The sequence below is a fragment of the Fukomys damarensis genome, unplaced genomic scaffold (assembly GCF_012274545.1).
Source record: "Fukomys damarensis isolate Sample0158 unplaced genomic scaffold, DMR_v1.0_HiC HiC_scaffold_15, whole genome shotgun sequence".
NCBI classification, from domain to species: Eukaryota; Metazoa; Chordata; class Mammalia; order Rodentia; family Bathyergidae; genus Fukomys; species Fukomys damarensis.
This window is the reverse complement of record NW_022900927.1, coordinates 17,787,331-17,809,911: the sequence shown is the minus strand read 5'-3', so window position 1 is coordinate 17,809,911 and position 22,581 is coordinate 17,787,331. Positions and strand designations below refer to the sequence as shown.

The window sequence follows — 22,581 nt, the reverse complement described above, 5'->3', positions numbered from 1 at the left end:
CCTCTCCTGACACCTAGTGGACGCCTCCGCCCGAGCCCCCCGGCCGCGGAGGCCCAGGTGCCTTTAACCGTGCTCTGGCGAAAACCGAGTCTGCTGCTCGCCTTCGCCTAACTTTCTCAGGCCTTGAGAGATCTCTCAGGTAAATGTGGTGGCCTCGTGAAAGGGTGGCAGAGGTGACACCCGCTCTCCAGTTGCCTTTACGAAGAGGCTGCTACATGGAGCATGAGAAGATCCTCCGGGAGACCAAAAGAGAAGGGTTGAGGGCGAGCTTAAAGGGAAAAGAAATGGGGAAGGCACTCAAAGAAAACCTGGAGCCCACCCCCTCATTCCGGTCCTCCTTCCTGCAGGTCTGCAGAGGGCTGAGGAGCTGCTCCCGCCCTGACGGCCATGGCCGGCCTCCCCACCACGCCTTCTCCTGGCGGTAGGTACGGGCCTTTCCTAATTCTGTGGAAGGGAACTGTTCAGCACTCCCCACCCCTAGACCAGTTCTGGAATTCCTCGAGGCCTCAGCCCTCCCTCCTCTCCCTGTCTGCTGCAGAGGAAGAAATCCTGGGAACAAGCAGCCCATAGGTGTGCCTTTCGGTAGGGGTGTTTCCCAAGTCTGGCCAGATCCTGCACTACCAGTTAAAGCTTTGTGACCTTGGCTTATGTGTAAAGGAACAGCTTTACAGTCCACCCTCTAATAATTCACAGCTGAGGCAAAAGAGTATGGTAGTAACCCCACAGTTAAATGTGGAAAATGAGTCTTCTTCCAAGGATAACAGGGAAGTAAAAGAACAGCAAAGCCATCCAGGCACGGTGGGGCAGGCAAGTAGTCTCGGGTGCTTTGGAAGTTGAGGTGGGAGGCTCACTTGAGCTTGGGAGTTACAAACCCCTGTGGGGTGGAGGTAGGGCAGCAAAACATGTTGAAGGTAATTCTGTATAGGTAGCCTCCGAGTTCCAGTTTCCTGGCTTGTAAAATAGGAAAATAGTGCCTATTTTATGAGGCTATTTGTGAGGATTAAATAAGGCAATCCATATTAAAACACCTAGAACAATGTCACGTCTAGAAAGCACTAGTAACACTGGTCATTATGGAATATTTATTAGAAACCCACCTTTCCCTGGAAAGATATTCTGCTTTCTAATTACACTTCTCTGAAGATGCAGAGCCAGTATCAAAACCCCATTCTCTGAGCTGGGCGTGGTGGTGTACGCCTGTAGTCCCAGCACTTAGAAGGCTAAGGCAGGAGGATCGCTGTAAGTTCGAGACCAGCCTGCGCTGCATAGTGAGTTCCCGGTCAGTCTCAACTACATAGTGAGACCCTGTCTCAAAAAAAAAAAAAATTCTCTGGGAGTATGCAGGGTCCGGGATCTACCTCATCACACTGAGAGTGTGGTTCTTCCCTTTCATTTCATAATCTGGGCAGTCAGACTCACTGTCAGATTATTTACGTATTATTTCAGCATATGCTAGATGGATTGAGGTAGGAACAAATCCTTGGCTGGTCTGTGTTCCTATACATAATCCCATTTGTCAGAACCAAAATTTCTGCGTTTATTAATATGGAAACAGGGGTGTGCCGAACCCAAAGGTGGCATCTCCTGTGATTGAGGATGCATGTATCAGATTTTTTCTTCGGCAAGAAGACATAGGAAAAGGAGAAAAGTCTAGATTGGTCCACAAAGGCTTCCCAAGTGGGAAAGGAATCTGAGCCCCCGGAAAGAGAGGTAAAGTTGTACAGGAAAGGCGGGATGCTGCAGAGAGCCTGGATGAGAGCAGTGTCAAGTGTGAAGCTGCAGAGACTGAGTTTACCCTGGAGGACGTTCAGGAGAAGGCAGAGCATTTCCAAAATAAACCTTCCCGCAAGGAAAAGGAGGTGAGGTTTGGGCAGCACACTTAGGGTTAGGGAACTATTAACATTCTTCTTTCTTACTTTTTAAGAATGTGTGGTCAAATACACATACTACAAGTATTAGCATTGAACCTTTTCTTGGTGTATAGTTCAGTGGCATTGAGTTCATTCACATTTTTCTACTGTGCTATCATCACCTCCATCCATCTCCAGAACTGTTTTATTTCCCCAAACTGAAACTCCATACTCATTAAACATTAACTCCCCTTCCCTCCTCCTCCAGTCTCCTGGCAACCACCCTTCTACCTCCTATCCCAATAAATTTGACTGTTCTGTGTACCTTTTACAAATAGACTAATACCATACTTGTCCTTTTGTGTCTGACTTATTTTACTTAGTATAATGACTTCAAAGTTAATCCGGGCTGTAGCATGTTAGAGTTTCTTGCTCTTTTAACTCGGAGCAATAGTCTGTTGTGTGTGTGTGCTACATTTTGTTTATCCATCTGTTGATCAGCACTCACATTTTGCTTATTGTGAATAAGGCATCTATGAACATAGGTCTACAAATACCTTTTCAAGTTTCTGCTTTTGATTCCTTTGGTCATATATCCAGGAATGGAATTGCTGTATGATGTAATTTTATGTTTCATTTTTTCAGGGGGGTACTGGGGATCAAACTCAGGACCTTTTGCTTGCCAGGCAGGTGTGGTGCTGCTGAACTACATCCTTGGATCACTAGGTTTAATTATTTTTGGAAACTTTTTTTTTTTTGTGGTACCAGGGATCAAACTCAGGACCTTGTGCTTGCCAGGCAGGCACTGTGCCACTGAGCTACATCCCTGGCCCTCTCTAATTATTTTTGAAGAACCTGTTTGTTTTTCATAGCACCTGCACCATTTGATATTCCCACCAGCAATGAACAAAGATTCCAATTTCTCCAGATCCTTGCCAATGCTTATTGTTTTCTGGATTTTTTGTTTTTTGTTTTTATATTTTGTAGTAACCATCCTAATGGGTGAGAAGTGGTATCTCACTGTGGCTTTAACCTGCATTTCCCTGATGATTGGTGATATTTAGCATCTGGATATCTTTGGAGAAGTATCTGTGTTAAGTCCTTGCCCATTTTTTATTTGGATTGTTATGTCATTGTTGCCATTGAGATGTGTGTTTACATTCTTGATCCAACAAATACATAGAGTGGTATTAAGGACTTGTCATATAGTCCCTTGCCAATTGGGTTTAAGCAAATATGAATTTAGGAACCGAACTGGAGAAAAGAATAGCAGTGATAGAGAAGAGAGCTTATTCTTTGAATAATGGATTATTGAGGGTCCAGCTTTTTATTCCACACCATCTTGCACGTGCCTTCCCCCAGCTTCTCCCTATACCTGCTGCCTATTCTTTCTCCCTGATCTGTGCAGATTTCCTAAAGGAAAGATGTTTCAGGAACATTGAACATAAGAGCTGCATTATAACTTTACTAGGCCCTTTGCACTTTTGCCTTTGTAGGTTCCTTCCTCTATTTTAAAAAGAAAAGATGTTAAAAATTATATTTTATGGGGCCAGGCCTATAGCTCAGCTGTGCAGCACCTGCCTAGAAGCTCAAGGCCCTAAGTTAGATTCCTAGTACTAAAAAAGAAAAAAGACTTAAAAAAACCCTGTACTTTACAACTACATTGGTATAAGGAAGACTATAATATCAATATAATAACGTTTATAAGTAATAATTGATACAATATTTCACCTAAAAGTTTATTTTTCTTCTGATTTTAAAGGATATAAAATCATTAAAATGAAATCATTAAAAAAATTGTCATGAGCCCTTAGAAGTACTGTGGACCAGGCTGGGATTTGGCTCAGTGGTCCCACCGCCTTCCTCACAAGTGCAAGGGGATTCCGGTACCCAAAAAAAAGGACTGTGGACCCTAGGTACTGCTCCTAGTGCAGGAGTCAGGCCTGTTGGAGGCAGGCAGAGTGAACCTTGCCTCACAGCCACTGCACACCCCACCACCCAAAGCCCATCTCTTACACCTAATAATCGCACTAGCTGCTTCCCAGGTTGTCTCACCATGGACTTAGCGTTTCTCATCATACTTATTCCTTCCCACAACCCCTAATAGCAGGTTTTATTCTCATTTTCCTGAAGCAAAAGCTGAGGCTCAGGAAAGTTGAGAAATTGTCCCTAATTAAAAGAATTTCCAATAAGGGACAAGAAGAAATATGAGAAAAGGAAAAAATGGAAACAAAGTCTTTGTAAATAGGGAAGGGTGGAGGGTATGAAGGGAGGGCAGGGGTATGGGGAAAAAATGAGAACCAAGATCTGTGATGTAAAGGTACAAGATCCCAATGATGAATGTAACTGTACTGAAAAGAGAGAGAGAGAGAGAGAGAGAGAGAGAGAGAGAGAGAGAGAGAATGTAACTGTACTGAATACTTAAAAAGTACCAATAAACTCAATATGATTTTTTAAAAAATTTTTCCAGTTGGGCCTCATGTTTCACACCTGTAATCCCAGAATTGAGAGACTGAGGTATGAGGATTGCCATGTGAATTTGAGGCCAGCCTGGGCTACATAGTGAGTTCAAGGGCAGCCTGAACTACATAGCCAAGCTCTGGGCAGGATTTGTGCCATGTTCAACTTACTCCCAAGCCTATGTTTTTCCAGTCTTGGTGTATTGCTCCCTAGGTCTCACTGTGCCCCACTGTCTGGGACAGCACACATGAAAGGGAAGGAGAAAGGAGCAGAATTCTAGCGGGTATTTCCCCAGAAATGGGAGAGCTGCCCTTTGCTGGGAAAGTCTAGAGCAAATAAGTAGGTTGGCAGCCTTCGATGGCAGTGGATAAGAGGTTGAGCTCCACCTGGGAATAAGGGCCACAAAGAAACCAACCAGTAGTATCTGGGTCAACTAAAAGAAAGGTAAATGAGCAGAATAAATTGTGAAGGTCATTTGCTGTCAGTTAGGATTTGGGTGGAACCTTAGTATTGTGGTCCTCTGTGTTGACCTTCCACCCGCAATAAAAATGGTATAATCTTTCAAGACTTGAGGAGGGAAGATAGAGGGCCATATTATTTTTGCCTTATTTGGACAAGATGACCAGAAAGAACAGGGGTAGGAGCAGGAGATATGGGGGAAGTTGTAACCCTTTCTGTGTTCCCACCCCCACCTCTCTCTTTTTTTTTTTTTTTTTTTTTTAGTTCCTATGGATCAAACCCATTGCCTTGTACACTGAACTATTCCCTGAGCGCATTGCCTCCCTTTTCACACCAGGCTTCCTGAACTAGTTTACTTTCGTGGTGGTGTCAGTTTTTTCATTTAGGAAATAACACCTGTTTCTCCGGGTGTGGATGCACATTCCTCAAATTCCAGCATTCTGGAGGCTGAGGCGGGAGGATTGCCATGAGTTCAAAGCTAGCCTGGGCTGCTTAATGAGACTGTCTCAAAAAGAAAAAAAATAATAATGCATGCCTCTTAGGGATTAACTTTTTTATGTACATATAAACATAGATGCCTGTTTATGGATCTTTTTTTTTTTAAGGAAAATATTTTTTTCTTTTTATTGAGTTTATTGGTACATTCTAGGTATACAGTACAGTTACATTCATTACTGGGATCTTGTACCTTTACATGACAGGTTGTTTATGGATCTTTTACAAAGATATAACTATATTATACATGTCATGGCAATTTGCTTTTTTCATGGAATAATATACATAAATCTATCCCAGTAATACTGCAAATCTACCACTTTCTTTTGGTGTTGGGTTTGGGTAGGGTTTGGGTCTTGCTTAGTTGCCCAGGCTGGCCTCCACCTCCAGCTTCTTCTGCCTCAGCCTCTATAGCCTGGCTTCAGCTACTCATTCTGAGTTGGGATTTTCTCTCCCATAGCCAGTGAGCAGTGTGTCCAGTTTTTCCTCTTCCTTCTATTAAAGAGACATCTACCTTCTCCCTCCAGTTTCTGTGTTTAGTCTTGTACAGGTATCTTTAGGCCTTTTAGAAGTCAAAATTCAAGTTGTAAGCTTGCCCTGTATCTTCTCTCTGGGCTTTTCCTTGTAAGCTTTCCTTACTTGACCTGTCTGCCTGTTGATCTCAAATTTGTGGCTCCCAGATGAACTCAGCAGTCCAGGAGTGGTGCAAACCAGGGTCTACTGTTGCTGCCCTTACTAGAGGCCATGTACCTTACGTAACCGCAGATTTGCAGTTTTTATGAATAAGATAATTCCTTATCACTATAAGAAATTTGGAAGATGAAAACATATAGAAAATTAATGTCATTCAAAATTCTACAATGTAGTAGTAATCTAGTGGTAAATGTTGCCACTTTGGAATAGATTATTTCAGTGTTAATCGCTCTCTTGGTTCCCCCATAAATCTCTTATATATTCGTGTTGCTGCTGTTTTAGACAGGGTCTCTGTGTATGGTCCATGCTAGCCTTAAACTCCCTAGCCCAAGCTGGCCTCGAACTTTCGGCGATCCTCCCATCCTCCTGCCTCAGCTTCCCAAGTGCTGGGATTATAGACATACACCACCATGCCCCACTGTTTTTTGTTGTTTTTGCTGTGTTTTGAAACAGGATCTTGCTGTCTAGTTGAGGCCTGCCTCGCTGTATCTTAGGCTAGTCTTGAACTCACTGTAGCTTAGGCTGGTCTTGAACATGCAGTGGTCCTCCTGCCTCAGCTTCCTACATGCTGGGATTACAGGTGTAGGCAACCATGCCCAGCATCTTTTATATATTCTGCTGTTAAACCATAGCTTTATCATTCTTTATTTGCAAATAGTTGGCTTCCTGGACCTAAGAGCAAGGAATTTGTTGTTACCATGTTCCATTTGACCCATTTCTCTAATCATTTGAAATTTGTCTCTATGAAGCAGTTTACTAGTTGCCCCTAGAGCTTTGAATTCTTTCAACAAATATGTGGAAACTCCCAAAGATCTACATTTACCCAAAGGGCACTAAGCCTTCCACACTAAGCCATGCAGAAAGCCTCAATAAATTGGAGCACACAAACACACACAGAAAAATCTTGCAAAGAATCTGGTATTCAATATTGAAAAAAAGAAAAAGCACCGGGCCTGGTGGCGCACACCTGTAATCCCAGCACTCGGAGGCTGAGGCAGAAGTATCGCTGCGAGTTCAAGACCAGCCTGAGCTACACAGTGAGTTCCAGAACAATCTGAACTACATAGTGAAACCCTGTCTCAAAAAACCAAAAAAAAGAAAGAAAGAAAAAAACAAAGAAAAAGCTATATCACTATTACAAGGAAAAAAAAATTTCTTTTGTGTTGGGCTGTCTTATACCTTTTTATACTTGTTTGGTGATATAATAATATTACCTAGAATTACAAAGTTCTTAATTTGGCGCTGGAACTGTTTGGCATAGCCAAATCAATTTAAAAACAACTAAGATCAAATCTCAGCAGAAGAACCTCTGTCTAGACTAGCACCACTCCGTTCTTTGACAGCCAGCTTTTACCGCCCCACTTAGTCCTTATGTCTCCCTTGTCCGCAAGGATATTATAAACAGTCTTACCAAATTTTTGTGACTCCACAGCTGGGGATTTAGCTCTGTGGTGCTGCCACCTGCCTCGCAAGAGAGTTTGATCCCTGGTACCAAAACAAAAAAAAAGGAAGAAGAAGAAGAAGACCTGTCAAATTTTGTGACTGTTCTTGAAGCATCTTCAACCCTCGAGCCTCCCAGCCCGCATCCTCACTGCCAAGGGATGAACTGGCATCCTCCCCCACTCCCACTGGAGATGGAACCCAGGCCCCTTCTTGACAGTGCTGGCCGAGGCCTCCACCACTGAGACATCCTCAGCCCACATTCTGTTTTCTTGGGCAAATTTAAACTCCCAGAAGAGAACTACCGAAGGCTCCACGTCACCTTTTCCCTGCCCCCGGCGTGTGTGCCTGTGGAGTCTGCTATTCCTGTTATTACGGTAAATCGACTCCTGTGTTTATGAGCCCAGTCCCATCCCTTCAAGGACATGATTGCAGCCCCTCTCCCCCTCAGGCGTTATCACTTTCTCTCTCACCTGAGTTACTCCTTTTCATACATAACATCCTAGCACTTCTCCCACCCTAAAAACAAAGACACATCAAACTGCCATCCTCTAGCACATTCCCATTTCTCTGCTTACCTTTACCAAAAAACTTTCTGTGGAGTTTATTTATATTTGGCCTCTAGTTCCCCTCCCGTCTCTTTCTTGAATCCACCCTAAACCACAGTTTTATATTCAGCACTTCCCCAGAATTTCTTTTGTAGAGGTCATTCATAACTTCTGTGTGAGGAAATCCAGTGAATGGTACTTATACTCCATCTGGCTGCTATTCCTTGGGCTCAGTCCTTGGCCCTCTTTATCTGCTCTTACTGCCTGGTGGCTTTAAACATGCTTTTAATTTCACTGGTACAGTTTAAACATACATAACGATCACATTCATCAAAGGGAATTTGTACCTGTATATGGTATAATGTTTTTTGTTTTGTTTTGTTTTTTGAGACTGGGTCTCACTGTGTAGTTGAGTCTGACCTGGAACTCACTATGTAGTCCAGGCTGGTCTCGAACTCACAACAATCCTCCTGCCTCAGCCTCCTGATTGCTGGGGTTACAGGTGTGTGCCACCACGCCGGGCTCGGCTATATGGTATATCTTGATTCCTCTTTTTCCTGAGGACTTTTTAAAAATCTAATCAGACCTCTTCCCACAGTTGTGGCTTACAGGGCTGCACCTTGATATCTGATAAACAATCAGGCTCCTCCCAGATAAATTGGTTCTTCCTGCAGGTTTTCCCATCTCAGACAACAACCAGTCTGCCCTCCCTCCCCTTACTCTGGCCACAATTTTGAGACTAACCTTGACTCCACCCTACAATCAATCCTGTCAGTCCTGGCTTCAGAATAGATCCAGATTCCTATCACTGTCTCATTGGGCTGCTGGTAGACCCTAATTGGGCTGCCAATTAGAAAAAGGTGCCCCCTTTGGTTGTGCCAAGTACAAGCTGCTTCTACCCTGGTCCCCATTGTCCCTCATCCTGTAGTCCACACTACAATGTGTGTGTGGTGGGGTGGGGGGTCCTTTAAATCTATCTCTGTTTCATTGAAAGTTGCTACATAACAAGCCACCCCAAAACTTGGTGGCTTAAAACAAAAATAGTTTGGCTGGGGGAAAGCACAATGCTAGAGCATTTTCCTCATATGCATAAGACCCTGGGTGCAATCCGCAGCCCTGCAGAAACAAAACAAAAACCCCAGTTGACCATCTCTGACAGTTCTGTGGGTTGGCTGGCATTCCCCTGGGACTTCACCTGCATTCACCCATGCAGCTGCAATCTGTTGAAAGTCCAAATGACCCCCTTCATCTGGCTGACAGTTGGTACTGGTTGTGAGCTGAGTGAGGGTGCTCAGGGCCTGGTAGTCTCTGGTTGTCTCTGGTTTAAAGTGTGGCTTTTGGAACTTCAGGCCCCACTGAGACCTTTACATGACAGATCTTGGTTCTCATTTTTTTCCCATATCTCTGACCTCCCTTCACCCACTCCACCCTTCCCTATTTACAAATGCCTTATTTCAATTTTTTCATTTTCTCATGTTTTTTCCTTCCCTTATTACCTTTCCCCTACCCTTCCCACTTCCCCTACACCTTTAGCCCTTTCCTATTTCACATTATCAATTATGCAATTTGAATCTTATTTACACTTTTAGTTTTTTACACCAGAGAAACTATTTGGCATTTACACATGTGTGTCCCATTTATTTCACTTGAGCATGGCCCTCAATATGCATCCATTTTCCTATAAATGACTCTAGTTTCTCATTCTTTGTGGCTCAGTAGTACTCTCTTCTATAGAAAGACCACATCTTTTTTATCTAGTCTCCAATTAATGGGCAATTAGGCTGTTTTAAGGAGCATTGATTTACAATTCAAATCTAGTCAGTTTCTCCTGTGAAATCTTCCTTTTTCACTCACTGACAAAGCAGAAATCCTTGCTGTGGCCTACAGTACCCATGTTCTATGGCTTCCTTAACTTCATCTGTTCCTTCTCTCCCCCTGTACCCTCCACAGGGGCCCCATGCTGTGCCTTTAGCATGCCCAGCCTGTACCAGCCCTACCTTGAACTTGCTGTTTGTCCCTTCTGCCTGGAGCGTTCTCCTAGGCTTTGTAGGGTTGCCTCCCTCTCCTTCTGTAGGTCCTTATTTCAAGTCTCCTCCTCAGTAAAGCTTTCACCAAAGATCTTACTTAAAATTGCCACCCTGTCCACATCCCAACTTCTTATCCCCTTTCCTATTGTTTTTCCACATCTAATAGTGTTTCTTATTTTGTGTATTTTCTGATTCCTCCCTCTAAGGATGTAAATTGTATGGAGAGCGTTTTTTTTGTTTGTTTTCTAATTGTCTAAAAGACTGTTCATGCTAGGGATTTAGCTCAGTGATGCCAACGCCTGCTTCGCAAGCAAGCACAAGGTCCAGAGTTTGATCTCTGGTACCTAAATAAATAAATAAAAGACTGCTCATTGTTTTTTTTTTTTTTTTTTTTTTTTTTTGAGACAGGTCTTGCTAAGTCTCTAAGTGTCCAGGTTAGACTGGAACGTTTGATCCTTCTGCTGGGATTATAGAGGTGTGCCACCATGCCCAGCTCACCTTTTATTTTTAGTATTGTACATTGTCATAGTGTCACCAGGTCTGGACTCTCCTCCTGGACGTGGTTTCTAGGTTCTTTCTGTCCTGAGCAAAGAACTGGTCAAGACAAGCACAAACAGTAGTAAAGTTTTGTTAAAGGTAGGAATAGAAACTGGCTTTCCAGAGCAAGTTTGGGTCAAGTAAAAGTAGGGAAAGAAACACACCCTGCAGTGTGATGGCAGCCACAAAGCAAGAGTGAATATAATTGCAAAAACTCAATGTGGACCGTCCTTTTTATATCATCCATGCCTCGGGTTGATATCAGGTCTAGGCCATCCTATGGAAATCCTGCTCAAGTTCTCATAAGAAGTCACATGTAGGGCTTTGGGAACTGTTACGTGCCTGTGCTCCAGGATCTTGTCACACCTCCTTTTCCACCCAGTTTATCTCATTAATATGTTTTTGGGGGTTTTTTTGGTACCGGGGATCGAACTTGGGTCCTTGCGCTTGCGAGGCAGGCCACCCAACCACTGAGCTAAATCCCTGGCCCTATCTCATTAATATGAATAGAACTGCTTTTCTGCTAGAGCTCTCTTTTATTTATTTATTTATTTACTTAGTTATTTTTTGAGACAGGACCTTGCTATATAGTTCAAACTAGCCTTAAACTCACTATGTAGCCAAGGCTGACCTTGAATTTAGTGATTGTCCTGTCTCAGCCTCCCAAGTGCTGGATTATAGCAGGTGCCACTACACCTGGCTAACGAGCTTTTTTTAACAAAAGCAAAATAAGCAAAGTATTAGATGTTAAAATACAACATAAATATATAAAAAGCAGACATACTAATTCTAGTCACAAATGGGATGTTATATTTTTTTATAATCCACAATTATGTTTAGGAAATCATACAAATATAGATCACTGATTTAAATGAAGTTAGCGAATGAATTTGTAGCAAAGCTTTGTAGTTACAAAAAATACCAAAGAATACATAAAATGAATGTTTACTCAATGTTTATGTCATATTCCTGGATCCTTCACCAATGTTATATGGGGGTGGGGGAGCAAAACAAATTAAAAACTGAAAGCAGAATCACTGATGTTATCAAGTAAGGAAACAAATTAAAATGAAGCAGCCAATAGCAAGAGTATAGGAAAGGGCCCAGGATTTGGCTCAGTGGTTCCACCACTTTCCTCAGAAGCTCAAGGTCCTGAGTTCAATCCCCAGTACAAAAAAATAGAGCATAGCAAAGCTAATGCTGCAAAAAGAAACAAAAAAAATTGCTATGTAACTATGTATTTTGGGCCAGGGAGGCACCATACCTGCCTCACAAGCGCAAGGTCCTAAATTCGATCCCTGATAGAAAAAAAAAAAACCAAAAAAAAAACTATTCATCTTACTCTTTCAAGCCAGAAAATTATGCTTCTAAATACAGTGGGAACCAAAACAATTTTTTCCTGTTAACAGAAATAGTTCCTTTTGAATATTATGGATAGGTAAAATGTGATTGCAATCATAGTTCTACTAAGCTCTTACAGAGTAGGACAGGAAAACACTTAGGAATTGTGGGTGTACTGTAATTCTTAGATTGGCATAGATGACCCTAGCAAAAACTAACAACAAAGTGAACACAAAGGCAAACGCATATCTTAGCAACACTTAGAAGCAAATGTAAATGCAATCCTCTTTACTTTTAAGAGTCACTGGTTTGGCGAGAGAGAGAGAGAGAGAGAGAGAGAGAGAGAGAGAGAGAGAGAGAGATAAAGAGAGAGAGAGAAGGAGGGAGGGAGGGAGGGAGGGAGGGAATGTTTGGTGAGAATAACTCAGAAGGTGTCTTCTTTAACAACAAACTTGTTTTTACGGGTAGAGCTGATCTGAGTAGCTGTGTTTGCTTGAGACTGATAACTAATCACTGTCTTTGGAGGAAATTCTAACCTTTGCTTCTATACTCTCCTTACATGTGAAACAGCCTCCCCTTTTAGCTCTAACATTAACAGCAGCTCCACGTACATCATCACTGTAGTCTCCCCAAGATTCTCCAATAAGCCATAGCAATGTCTACCAAAAGCAGTAAGGTCACTTCCTCTCTCTCTCTTTGTTCAATGAGATTTGCATTTGTTTTTCTCATCTTGCTACGTGGGCTCAATACCATCCTGAAAAGGTACATAGGTTCATCTAGGCATTAAATTACTAAGCAACTGGATACAGTTATATAGAGTCCAAAAGTAAAAGATTTGATTGCCAAGCTTTACTTTTTTTATTTTTGGTACCAGGGATCAAACTCAGTACCTTGCTCTTCCTTTTTTTTTTTTTTTTTTTTTTTGGTTTTTAAGACACGGTCTCTCAGGCTGGCCTTGAATTTACTGTAGTCCTCCTACCTCAGTCTCCCGAATGCTGTTATTACGGTGTGCACCACCATATTTGGTGCCAGACTTTATTGTGTGTGTGTGTGTGTGTGTGTGTGTGTGTGTGTGTATACTGAGGATTGAACCCCGGGGCTTTACAGTAAACTACATCCCCAGAATACACTCCTTCTTTTTTTGAGGCAAGATCTTGCTAAGACTTTAAATCGCCCAGGCTGGATTGTCCCCTTCTCCCAGACTCAGGCATCCTCCATTCTGCTTTCTGACTTTATGAATTTATTGCTGTAGGTCAGTGGTGGCAACAGCAGGCTGTTTGTATCATTGAAAGCTCTAAAAGGTTCACCATCACTGTTCTAGGTAATCAGTAAACATGGAACTATATATTTGTTCTTTTGTGCATGGCTTATTTCACTGAGCTTAAGGTCTTTCATCATCCTCATGGTAGCACATGTCACAACTTCTTTTTTAAGGTTGAATAATACTTTGTATGTGTATGCAACATTTTGTTTTTCCATTCATCTGTCAAAGGACACTTGAGTTGCTCTACTTTTGTGTATTATAAATAATACTACTATGAACACTGATATACAAATACCAGTCTGAGTCCTATTCATTCGACTATATACCCAGAAATGGAATTGTTGGATCATATAATTCTGTTTTATTTGTAGAAGAACTGTGAAGATAAGAGCTTTTGCTGTTTCATTCACTAATCTGTGCCTAGAGCCTAACACAGATTATATGTTCAATAAGTACTTGTTGAATTAACTTCTTTTTTGTTTTTTGAGAAAGGATCTCCCTATGTAGTGCAGGATGGCCTTGAACTCACTATGTATCCCAGGCTGAGCTCAAATTTAAGGTAATCTTCCTTACCTCAGCCTCCCAAGTGCTGAATTACAAGTATGCACCACCACACTCAGCTCTGAATCAATGTTTTAATTTTTCTCTCTGTAGACCTAGAATCTTACTCTAAAAAGGCTTTGTAAGCTTATCTGCCCCAGCTTGTGCTTAGTGGTCCCATGATGACTCTTAATGCTTGCTCTTTTGAGTTCAAGGCCCCTAAAACAGGGCTTTTTTTGTTTTGTTTGTAGAGGAACCCCATCAAGCTCACCAACTTTTTGTAGAATTTATATTCTTTCCATGACCCTTTGAGCACCTTCTCTCAGAAGCTCCTACATTGCTAGCAGAGGTCCCTTTTTACAAGTTGTCTTTGCTTTGGCTGACATTTATCTGGATCCTTTTTATATTAGCCTGTCTCTCCCTCTCCCTCTCTTTTAAAGACAGCATTTTACTATGTATCCCAGGCTGGCCTGGAACTCATAGTGATCCTCCTGCTCAGCCTCCCAAGCACTAGGATTACAGGCGTGAGCCACTACACCAGGCCTGTGTTTCTCTTTCTTGAGCTCACTTCCCTGTGTCCCAAATGCTCCTGCTGCTTCTTGTGTAACAATCATTCTTTCATAGGAGCAGAGGGAATTCTTCCATTTTCTCCAGCTTGACACCTTTAGGACCAAAGATCAAGCCTTGTTCTTGTTCCAAATGTAACATTATAAAAATTGTCATGTAAAGGTACAAGATCCCAAGGATGAATGTAACTGTACTGTATACCTAAAATGTACCAATAAACTCAATGAGAAAAAAAAAAAAAAAGACAGAATTAGCTAAGGCAGGAATGACCTCACACACCATCCTTAACTCTGGCTGGGAATTTAATAAGTTGAATTTCCTAGCCTGGTCTATAATAGAACTCCACTCAGATCTGTTCCTCCAGAAGTGGGTGAGGTAGGGAACATCCTTGGGCAAATAAATTGTATAAATATTGCATAATGTATATTACAACCTTGGAGATTGAGGAGACATGTTAGACTATGGTAACTGTATAATTTTAATGGAATAAAGTAAATTAATATTAGAACCTATAAGAACCCAATCTCAAATTCTGTAACTATCTCAATGACAAAGAACACATAAAATGTTTTGACTGAAAAAAAAAATTGCCCTTCAAATGTATTTTCCACAGTGGGCTACATAGAGCATCCGACACTATTCTTCTAAGTCTTTGGCAGAAATGTCTAATACAGGCATTTCCACTAGAAAACTTTACGTGCATTTTGAAAAGACATTTTGAAATCACATTACTGAAAATAGGAAGGCTTATAGGAAAAACAGGATTGGAGCAGAACATACACTTATGGAGCTTTGTAACCAGAACCCCTATAAATATAGTAACAACAATTAAAATGTTGGCAGAATTAAATCTCCTTTTTTTTTGTACCAGGGATCAAACTCTGGTCCTTGTGCTTTTGAGGCAGATGGTGACACCACTGAGCTAGATCTCCAGCCCAATCTCCACTAACATTTGAACCTTGAATCTCAGTCAGTCCTTTGCAGTTTTACCCTGAGTATGTGCTTCCTCCTTTTAGATATAAATTCCAGTGAGCCTTCAGTTCTGATGACCGTCCTCATTAAAAATTAAAATCTTAGGGCTGGGGATTTAGCTCAGTGGTTGCACCACCTGCCTCCCAAGCACAAGGACTCAAGTTCCATCCCTGGTAGAAAAAAAAAAAAATTAAAATCTGAAGTAGGATCTATCTTCTTTCTTCATCCATTGTTTTAATTTTGAGGTCAATTTCTTTGCACTTTTATCATCTGCACTTATTGTTTCACCAGATGGTTTAAATGAAACCAACCATTAACTACATCCAAAGAAAATATTCTATTGAACTTAAGATTTTCCTATATTGCTACTGTTCTCTAGTTGTGAGAAGATGTGCCTCTAATCGCATCACAGATTAAAGCTGGGGAAGTTTTGTATGAACCAACATTGACATATTGATGTCCTTGCCCCCTTTGACCAGTGGTCTATGAGCAAATTCACATTAATGGAGCATTCCTTGTTTGTATTTGATTATGGTCACCTGGATTTCATCCTCTTGAATCCACCTTTTTTTTATTTTTCCTCGTACCAGGGATCAAACTCAGAACCTTGCTCTTTTGAAGCAGGCTTTTGTTTTGTTTTGTTTTGTTTTGTTTTGTTTCAGACAAGGCCTTGCTAAGTTGTCCAGTCTTGGCCTCAAACATGTGATCCTCCTCCCTCAACTTCCTGAGTAACTGGGATTATAGGCCTTTTCCACCAAGCCCAGCAACTCTTGAACTTCTTGGAAAGCTTGCTGTGCTTTCTCGTGGTTATCTTTTATTAGCTCTCCCCCTTTTTCCTTATTGAAAAAAGGACAGTAGTAGGAAGGTTAACACCATATAAATACCTTGCTTGGGCTTTGGTGCCAGGTAGTCCTGAATTCACATCTTGGCCTCTCCACTGTTAACTTCATGTGTAATATGAGCCATGTCACTTATCCTCCTTGGGTCTCAAGGTTCACATCAGCAAGAAAAAAACCCTCACTTTGTTTTGTTGTTGTTGTTGTTTGGTTTGGGTTTTTGTTTTTGTTTTTATTTTTTTACTGGTACCTGGAATCAAACTTAGGATCTTGGACTTGCCAGGCAGGCGTGGCCCCATTGCTAAATCCCTTACTTTGAAGTAATTGGTGTTGTAAAGATGAATAATGATGTATATAAAACACCTGGCACAAGTCAGAAGCTTACTAAATAACAGCTGTTATAATTGGGGTCATTTGCAGAATTTTTCCCAGCTAGGAATCATCTTCCCTCCCAGATTCTCTTTCTGTGACTCCTGTGTATCTGCATCCTGACACACACTAAAACTCAGCTCCATGGTCAGATTGCTGGTTTACCTCATCAAGAGACCCCTCCCATCTAAGAAGTCAGTGCACCTGGCACATGGTGGTTGCAAAGTATGTTGTTGTTGAGTTGAAATTATTCATCTTTATATTTAAGCTTTTGGCATGCATTAATCTTTTCAGGGCTTTGTATAGCTTAAGTACTCAAATGTCTAAGGAAGGCAAATCTAGGAGCATCTGTATAAAATTCTGGATCAGCCAGCGGTGGTAGTGCATACCTATAATATAAGCACTTGGAAGGCTGAGGCAAGAGGATCAACACAAGTTCAAGGTCAGCCTGGGATACATAGTGAGTTCAAGGCCAGCCTAAAGTACATAGCAAGAAGCTATCTCAAAAAATAAAAAACAAAACAAAACAAAACAAAAAACTGTGGATCAGTGGTGGTAAGATGGGGTGGGGGCAGAAGATTGTTTTGCTTTGTTTTTTCTTTTTGTGATATTGGGGATTCAATTTAGGGCTTTTGCACTGAGCTTTTTATTTTGGCACTGGGTCTCACTAAGTCACTAAGTTGCCCAGGCTGGGCTTGAACCTGCAGTCCTTCTGCCTGGCTTTCCGAAAGGCTGGGATTATAGGCATGCACCACCACATCTGTCTGTTTCAGATTTGGGGGAGCAAAGTTTGCCTTGGTGAGAGGCAGCAGTCTGAGATAATGACTAGGTGGGAAAATTCAGGGTTCCTCTTTGATGGAAGTCACAGATAAAGAACCCAGGGTTCAGAGAGTGTTAATAACTTCCTCAGGGTCACCCTTGAGGTAGTAATGTGCTGGGGCAGGATTCATATTTTAATTCATACTTTTAATCACTAAGCATATAAATATCACCTTAAGTGATACTTTACATAGTACCTACTACATTGTACTCAGATATTCTCTCATTTAATACAAACATCACCTTGCAAAGTTGGTTAGTATGGACCCAGTGCATAACATGAAGACCAAAAAGTGGAGCTAGGTACACAACCATTCCTAAAGAGAGCCTGCTCTTGGGAAGGGAAGCACCTTGCCAACTGCCTTGGCTTTCTGTAATACAGGACCAGGATGGTTCATGTGGATCCCCTTGGCCCCTCTAAGCACAGGCTCACAAGACTACTGCTGATGACACAATTTCCTTTTCCTGGATGAAAAGCTAATAGGCCACATGCTCACACTCTGTGTGACAGCCTTACCAGCCTTTGAGCTTTGACCCAGGCTCTACTCTGGTTAGAATTTGCCCCATCCTTGTTACTCCTACCCCTGCTTCAGCCCCTAGTTCAAGTATTACTTCCTTGGCAAGTTCCTCCTGGCCAGAAGATGACATTATTCATCAGAACTGCTGAGCCATGGCTGTGGTGGAGGGTAAACTCCACGAAGCTCGGCCTGTCTGCCTTGCTCCGTATTCTGTCCCAGTGTGTCCAGCACAATGGCTGGAAAAGCCCATGAGTGCTGCTACTGGTATTTACTGAATGAACATTGAAAGTGATTCCAGGGTCACCCAGCCTGTCTTCCCAGAGATTCCTCTAACCAGTAGTAGTCTCTACTTAACTGTTACTTTTTCAGCTGGGCAAAGTGGCATGTCCCTTTAATCCCAGCACTTGAGAAGCTGAGGCAGGAGGATTTTCATGAGTTTGAGGCCTGCCTAGGCTACGTAGGGAGTTCAAGGCCAACATGAACTACATAGTTAGACCCTATCTCAAAAAAACAAAAAAGGTTACTTTTTCAACCATTACATTAAAATGCTAATTAAAGAATTAAGGGTGACCTAACTTCCTGTGGAATCATTTATTCTGAAGCATCGATAGATCCATGCAGGAAAGGGTGAAGAATATATTTTAGAGTAGGAGAGGCCTCATTTCTGAGCTTTTCAAAGTGTAGAGTCTATCTTGGAAGTATAGAAAAGGACTTTTGATAGGGGAGGAACGTTATTTCATTGTTTAAAAATGTTTATAAGGAGTACACTGAAGAAAATGCACATGCTAGATGATATAAATATACATGTAATCATATACACTCATTTGACTTCATTTATGTAAAATATGCATTCCTGATGGCTTATCCTGTGTCACTATGTCACAATAATCCTTATAAAGTAGGTATTATTTTTTTAAAGTAGGTACCTCTATCTTTTTGCAAGTAACTAATACTTAGAGGAGTCTGCTAATTTCTAAAGTTCAGTTAGTGAACTGTGAATTTCCAAAGTTCAAAGTTAGTAAAGGACAGACACATTTGAAACCCAGTCAGGCTTAAAAGTCCATACTCTTTTTTTTTTTTTTTTTTTTTTTTTTTGAGGGAGTGGGGGTGGGAAGCATTCTACCACTGAACTGTAGCCCTATTTCTTTTCTATTCTTTATTTTGAGACAATGTCTAAGTTTCCAAGGCTGGCCTGAGCTTGAGATCCCCCCTCAGCCTCACAAGTAGCTGGGATTACAGGCAGGGGCCACTGCAACTGGCTCTCAAAACCTCTCATACTCTTAGCCAGTGTATTAGGTGGAGAGAAATCCATCGAAGTACTCATTGTCTTTGGGAAATAATTTTTTCCTCTATTCTCCAGGATTTTCTAGGATATTCTATAGGAACTGAACATTAAACTTTTGAATAGGGAAGAAGATGTGGTGAAATTTGAAGGACAAAGCTATGGTATAGGACCAAAGAATTCATCCCCATTTCTTTTTTTACTTTTCTAAACTTTCCAGGTGAGCTGATGACTACCCCACTTCTGCAGGCCACTGAGGCCCTGTCCCCAGAAGCTGAAGAAGCCAGCACAGCACTCATTGCAGGTAACAAGGGCTCTGAGCCACATCTGAGGGACGCCCCACCCCAGGATTATGAGCTGTCTTGCTCCGGAGACAGCTGGAACCTGGTGTGATAAACTAAAACCTACCCCCCCCATAGGAAAAATCACATCAGAAACCAAGTCCATTCATGGGCTCACTGTGGCGCAGAAGTTCTGCACATACACACACACTGCTCTAAAAGACTTGGCCTCTGCACTACCAGTAAGCGATAGGTTGGGAAGTAACCACAAATAGGTACTGGTGCATATGGCCACCACACTTCTGTGTGGGTAGGGATGAGGAAGAGGGGGAGGATGAGAGAAACTGCTGCAGGAAGCTATGGGACTTAAAAACACCCTTCCTGTTGGGATAAGCTGTTTCTTATTTCCCATCCTATCATAATTGTCAGGAAATTGTTTGGGAGGGCGTTGTCTGTCAGAAATCAGAAGCATTATGTCCTTAGCCTAACTACCAGGAGACTGCAGATACCATGTGCCATGGAAGCTAGGTTTGGTGGGGAAACACAGATTTGGAAGTGGATGCTAATTGAAACAAGAGGATCCTTTTGAAGAATAAGGAAATGGTCTAATTCGGGTGATCCAATGAATTCCTGAGATGTCCTCACTCCTGAAATATCTCCATTTTCCCTCTCCTTTCCAAGTTGTTATCACCGTGGTCTTCCTCACCCTGCTCTCGGTCGTGATCTTGATCTTCTTTTACCTGTACAAGAACAAAGGCAGCTACGTCACCTATGAACCTCCAGAAGGCGAGCCCAGCGCCATCCTCCAGATGGAGAGTGACTCGGCCAAGGGCAGAGAGAAAGAGGAGTATTTCATCTAATGATTGCCAGGCCCCAAGGAGCAAAGTCCTGGCTCCAGTGCTAACACAGTGACTTGTTTAATTTATTAGCTGAAATTATCTGAAGTCAGTGAGTGACACTGAAGTGGGTGAATCCAAGCTCCTTCCAGGACACAGGCCCAAATGCCAGCATCACTGACTCCAGGGACCAGAAGCTGCTTATGATGTCTGCAGGCCTTTGGAATGGAAGTGGGGTCTGTGACTAGCTAACAAGGTGCAACTTTATTAGGGAACATTTGAGTATGTGCCTTATGGGAGAAAGAATGAGGGTCACTGGCTACTGCTCCACTCTGCTCCCTTTGCGGTCACTCAGTTGTAGGCCCAGAAGGAAATATCCATAGTTATTCCCAGAGACTAGTTACCACAGTAAAAGGCCCAACCCAAGGGATAGAAGACTCTGGGATCTTATCTCCTAACAAATGTGCTATATCCCTTAGTCTGAGTCTTTCCTTCCTATTTTCCCCAACCTCACACTTGTGCTATTAACACAGATTAAAACTTTTTCATTGATGTAGGAATCAGATTTTCATGTGCAACAAGTAACTATCCTCTTTGACTTGTCTTGCTTAAACTTTCACATTTTGTTTTTTGTTTCGTAACGGGGATTGAACTTGGGTCCTTGAGCTTGCAAGGCAGGCCACCGAACTGCTGAGCTAAATCCCTGGCCCGACATTTTGTTAATTTAACTTTGTGTATGTTCTCTCCCAAGTAGTTAAGAGCCTAGGGAAGCTCCATTATTTCTCAGAACTCTCAGCAGTTTGAGACAAAGCTGGGTCAGAAAGCTGCCCCTTGAAGAGCCTCATTAGAAACATCCTGGGAGATGAGTTTGGTCAGCCTGCATCCTAGCGAGGGCCACAATTTCCCAGATCCCATATGTGCACACACAGGGAGCCCAGAAAAGTCTGCTTCCCCCATCAGTGTCCTCAGAATCAATCCAAGAAGTGCCTAGGATTTAACTTAGTCCCAAAGGAAGGAATATTTAAAGGCCCAATACTTCCATATAAACTGTTAGCTCCTCAGATAGTTTACTTTGGAATTAAGCTAGTCTTCCTTTGAGGTCTTAATGTATTGTCTCCATTTTTCCAGTTCAAGCCCACCCAAGGTAAAATCCAAGAGCTGGAGAATTCTAGTTTTCAGTATTTCCCACAGAACTTTGGAGAAACTTAACTGAAGGCCTCCCAGATGTATACAGATTGATATACTATTTCTCAATCCAAACTTTAGAGCAAGTGAAGGGAACCAATTGTTTCCTTATTTCTAAGTTTAAATTCTGAATTCCAGAATCTGACTTTAGGTAGTAAAGTGAAGAAATGTGTTGCATCTAAAGTGGAACTCATGAAAATAGTCGATATTGCCCTTGTACTCCATTTATTTCAAAGCCTTCATTAAAGAAAACAGAAGAGCAGTAATACCTGGCTGAGTTCTAGATGGATTAAAAACAAAGACAAAAGCAAAGAAATCTAAAAACAAGCTAAGTAAAGAATCCTTGGAATGAGGTGTAATGCAACTTCATCACTTTATTCAAATCTTCAAAATAGTCTTTATTCTACATTTTTAGTATAAAAAATCCACAAGTTAAGTGCACCACAGTGTAGAGAGAGACATACAACGCTGAACTTCCATAACAGTCAATGGTACAGTCAAACATCACATGTACAGAACACAAAATTTAGATGAACTGAAATTATAAAATAAAATATCCAATTTCAGAAACAAAAGTCAAAATATTAAGGATCCCTGAAATATTCTTAACCCTAATGAGATTCCACTGGACTCAAGTCATTTTATAGTGAAGCATTCACCAGATGACCCTATCACCCAGTTTAGGAATTCTTGGGAGCCATGAGTGGCTACATCAGACACTCTGTCAAAAAAATGGTAACTGGTTTTTGATCTGAAAAACTCCCCTTAATTTGGCTCTGAAGTCAAGCTTTTGAAATGCATCCTCTTCCTTGTCCCTCATATTCTGAACAGACTCTTTTTTGCACTGATACCCTTTGTTGTAACTAAGCTCAGTTTTTCTGGCACCAAAGCAAATTTGGGTTAGGTTTGTGTGTGCAGAGACAACCTGTGAGGTGGGTCCAAAAGGCACCCTCTACTTTTGCCTGAGGAGATATAAAAGCAGGCATAACGGGGCCTGTGCTTGGGGCACATGGGAGTTTCAGAGGATCCTTACAACAGACAAGTTAAAGGATGTCAGGTGGGGAGAAGTGCAAGGAGAGAAGGAAATGAGTCTGACTGGCTTTCTGTCCTGCACCACTGATTCAATGGAGACTGGAAGGAGGGAATGGAAGACAAGGGTTGGAAACAGCATGTGGGGCAAAGGATGGAAAGGAAAAGGCAGACAGCTAATGCATTTCGTTTAACAAGTAATATAAATCAAAGATTTCAAGGAGATTACAGAC

The 22,581-nt window shown here is 41.8% G+C and overlaps 1 protein-coding gene across 3 annotated transcripts; it reads left to right on the top strand.

Moving 5' to 3' along the window:
• The first annotated feature begins 43 nt into the window (after positions 1-43).
• On the top strand, positions 44-22,545 carry Smagp (small cell adhesion glycoprotein). 3 transcript variants are annotated; one of them, XM_010628557.3, is made up of 4 exons: positions 44-139; positions 348-421; positions 19,238-19,321; positions 19,980-22,545. In XM_010628557.3, the coding sequence occupies exons 2-4, from the start codon at positions 388-390 to the stop codon at positions 20,156-20,158; spliced, it is 297 nt and encodes a 98-aa protein (XP_010626859.1). In that variant the 5' UTR covers positions 44-139; positions 348-387; the 3' UTR covers positions 20,159-22,545. The 3 variants fall into 3 exon arrangements, with proteins under 3 accessions (XP_010626859.1, XP_010626860.1, XP_010626861.1); XM_010628558.1 differs by lacking the exon at positions 44-139 and having other exon boundaries at positions 350-425; XM_010628559.3 differs by lacking the exons at positions 44-139; positions 348-421 and adding an exon at positions 7,417-7,774.
• Positions 22,546-22,581: the final 36 nt, after the last annotated feature.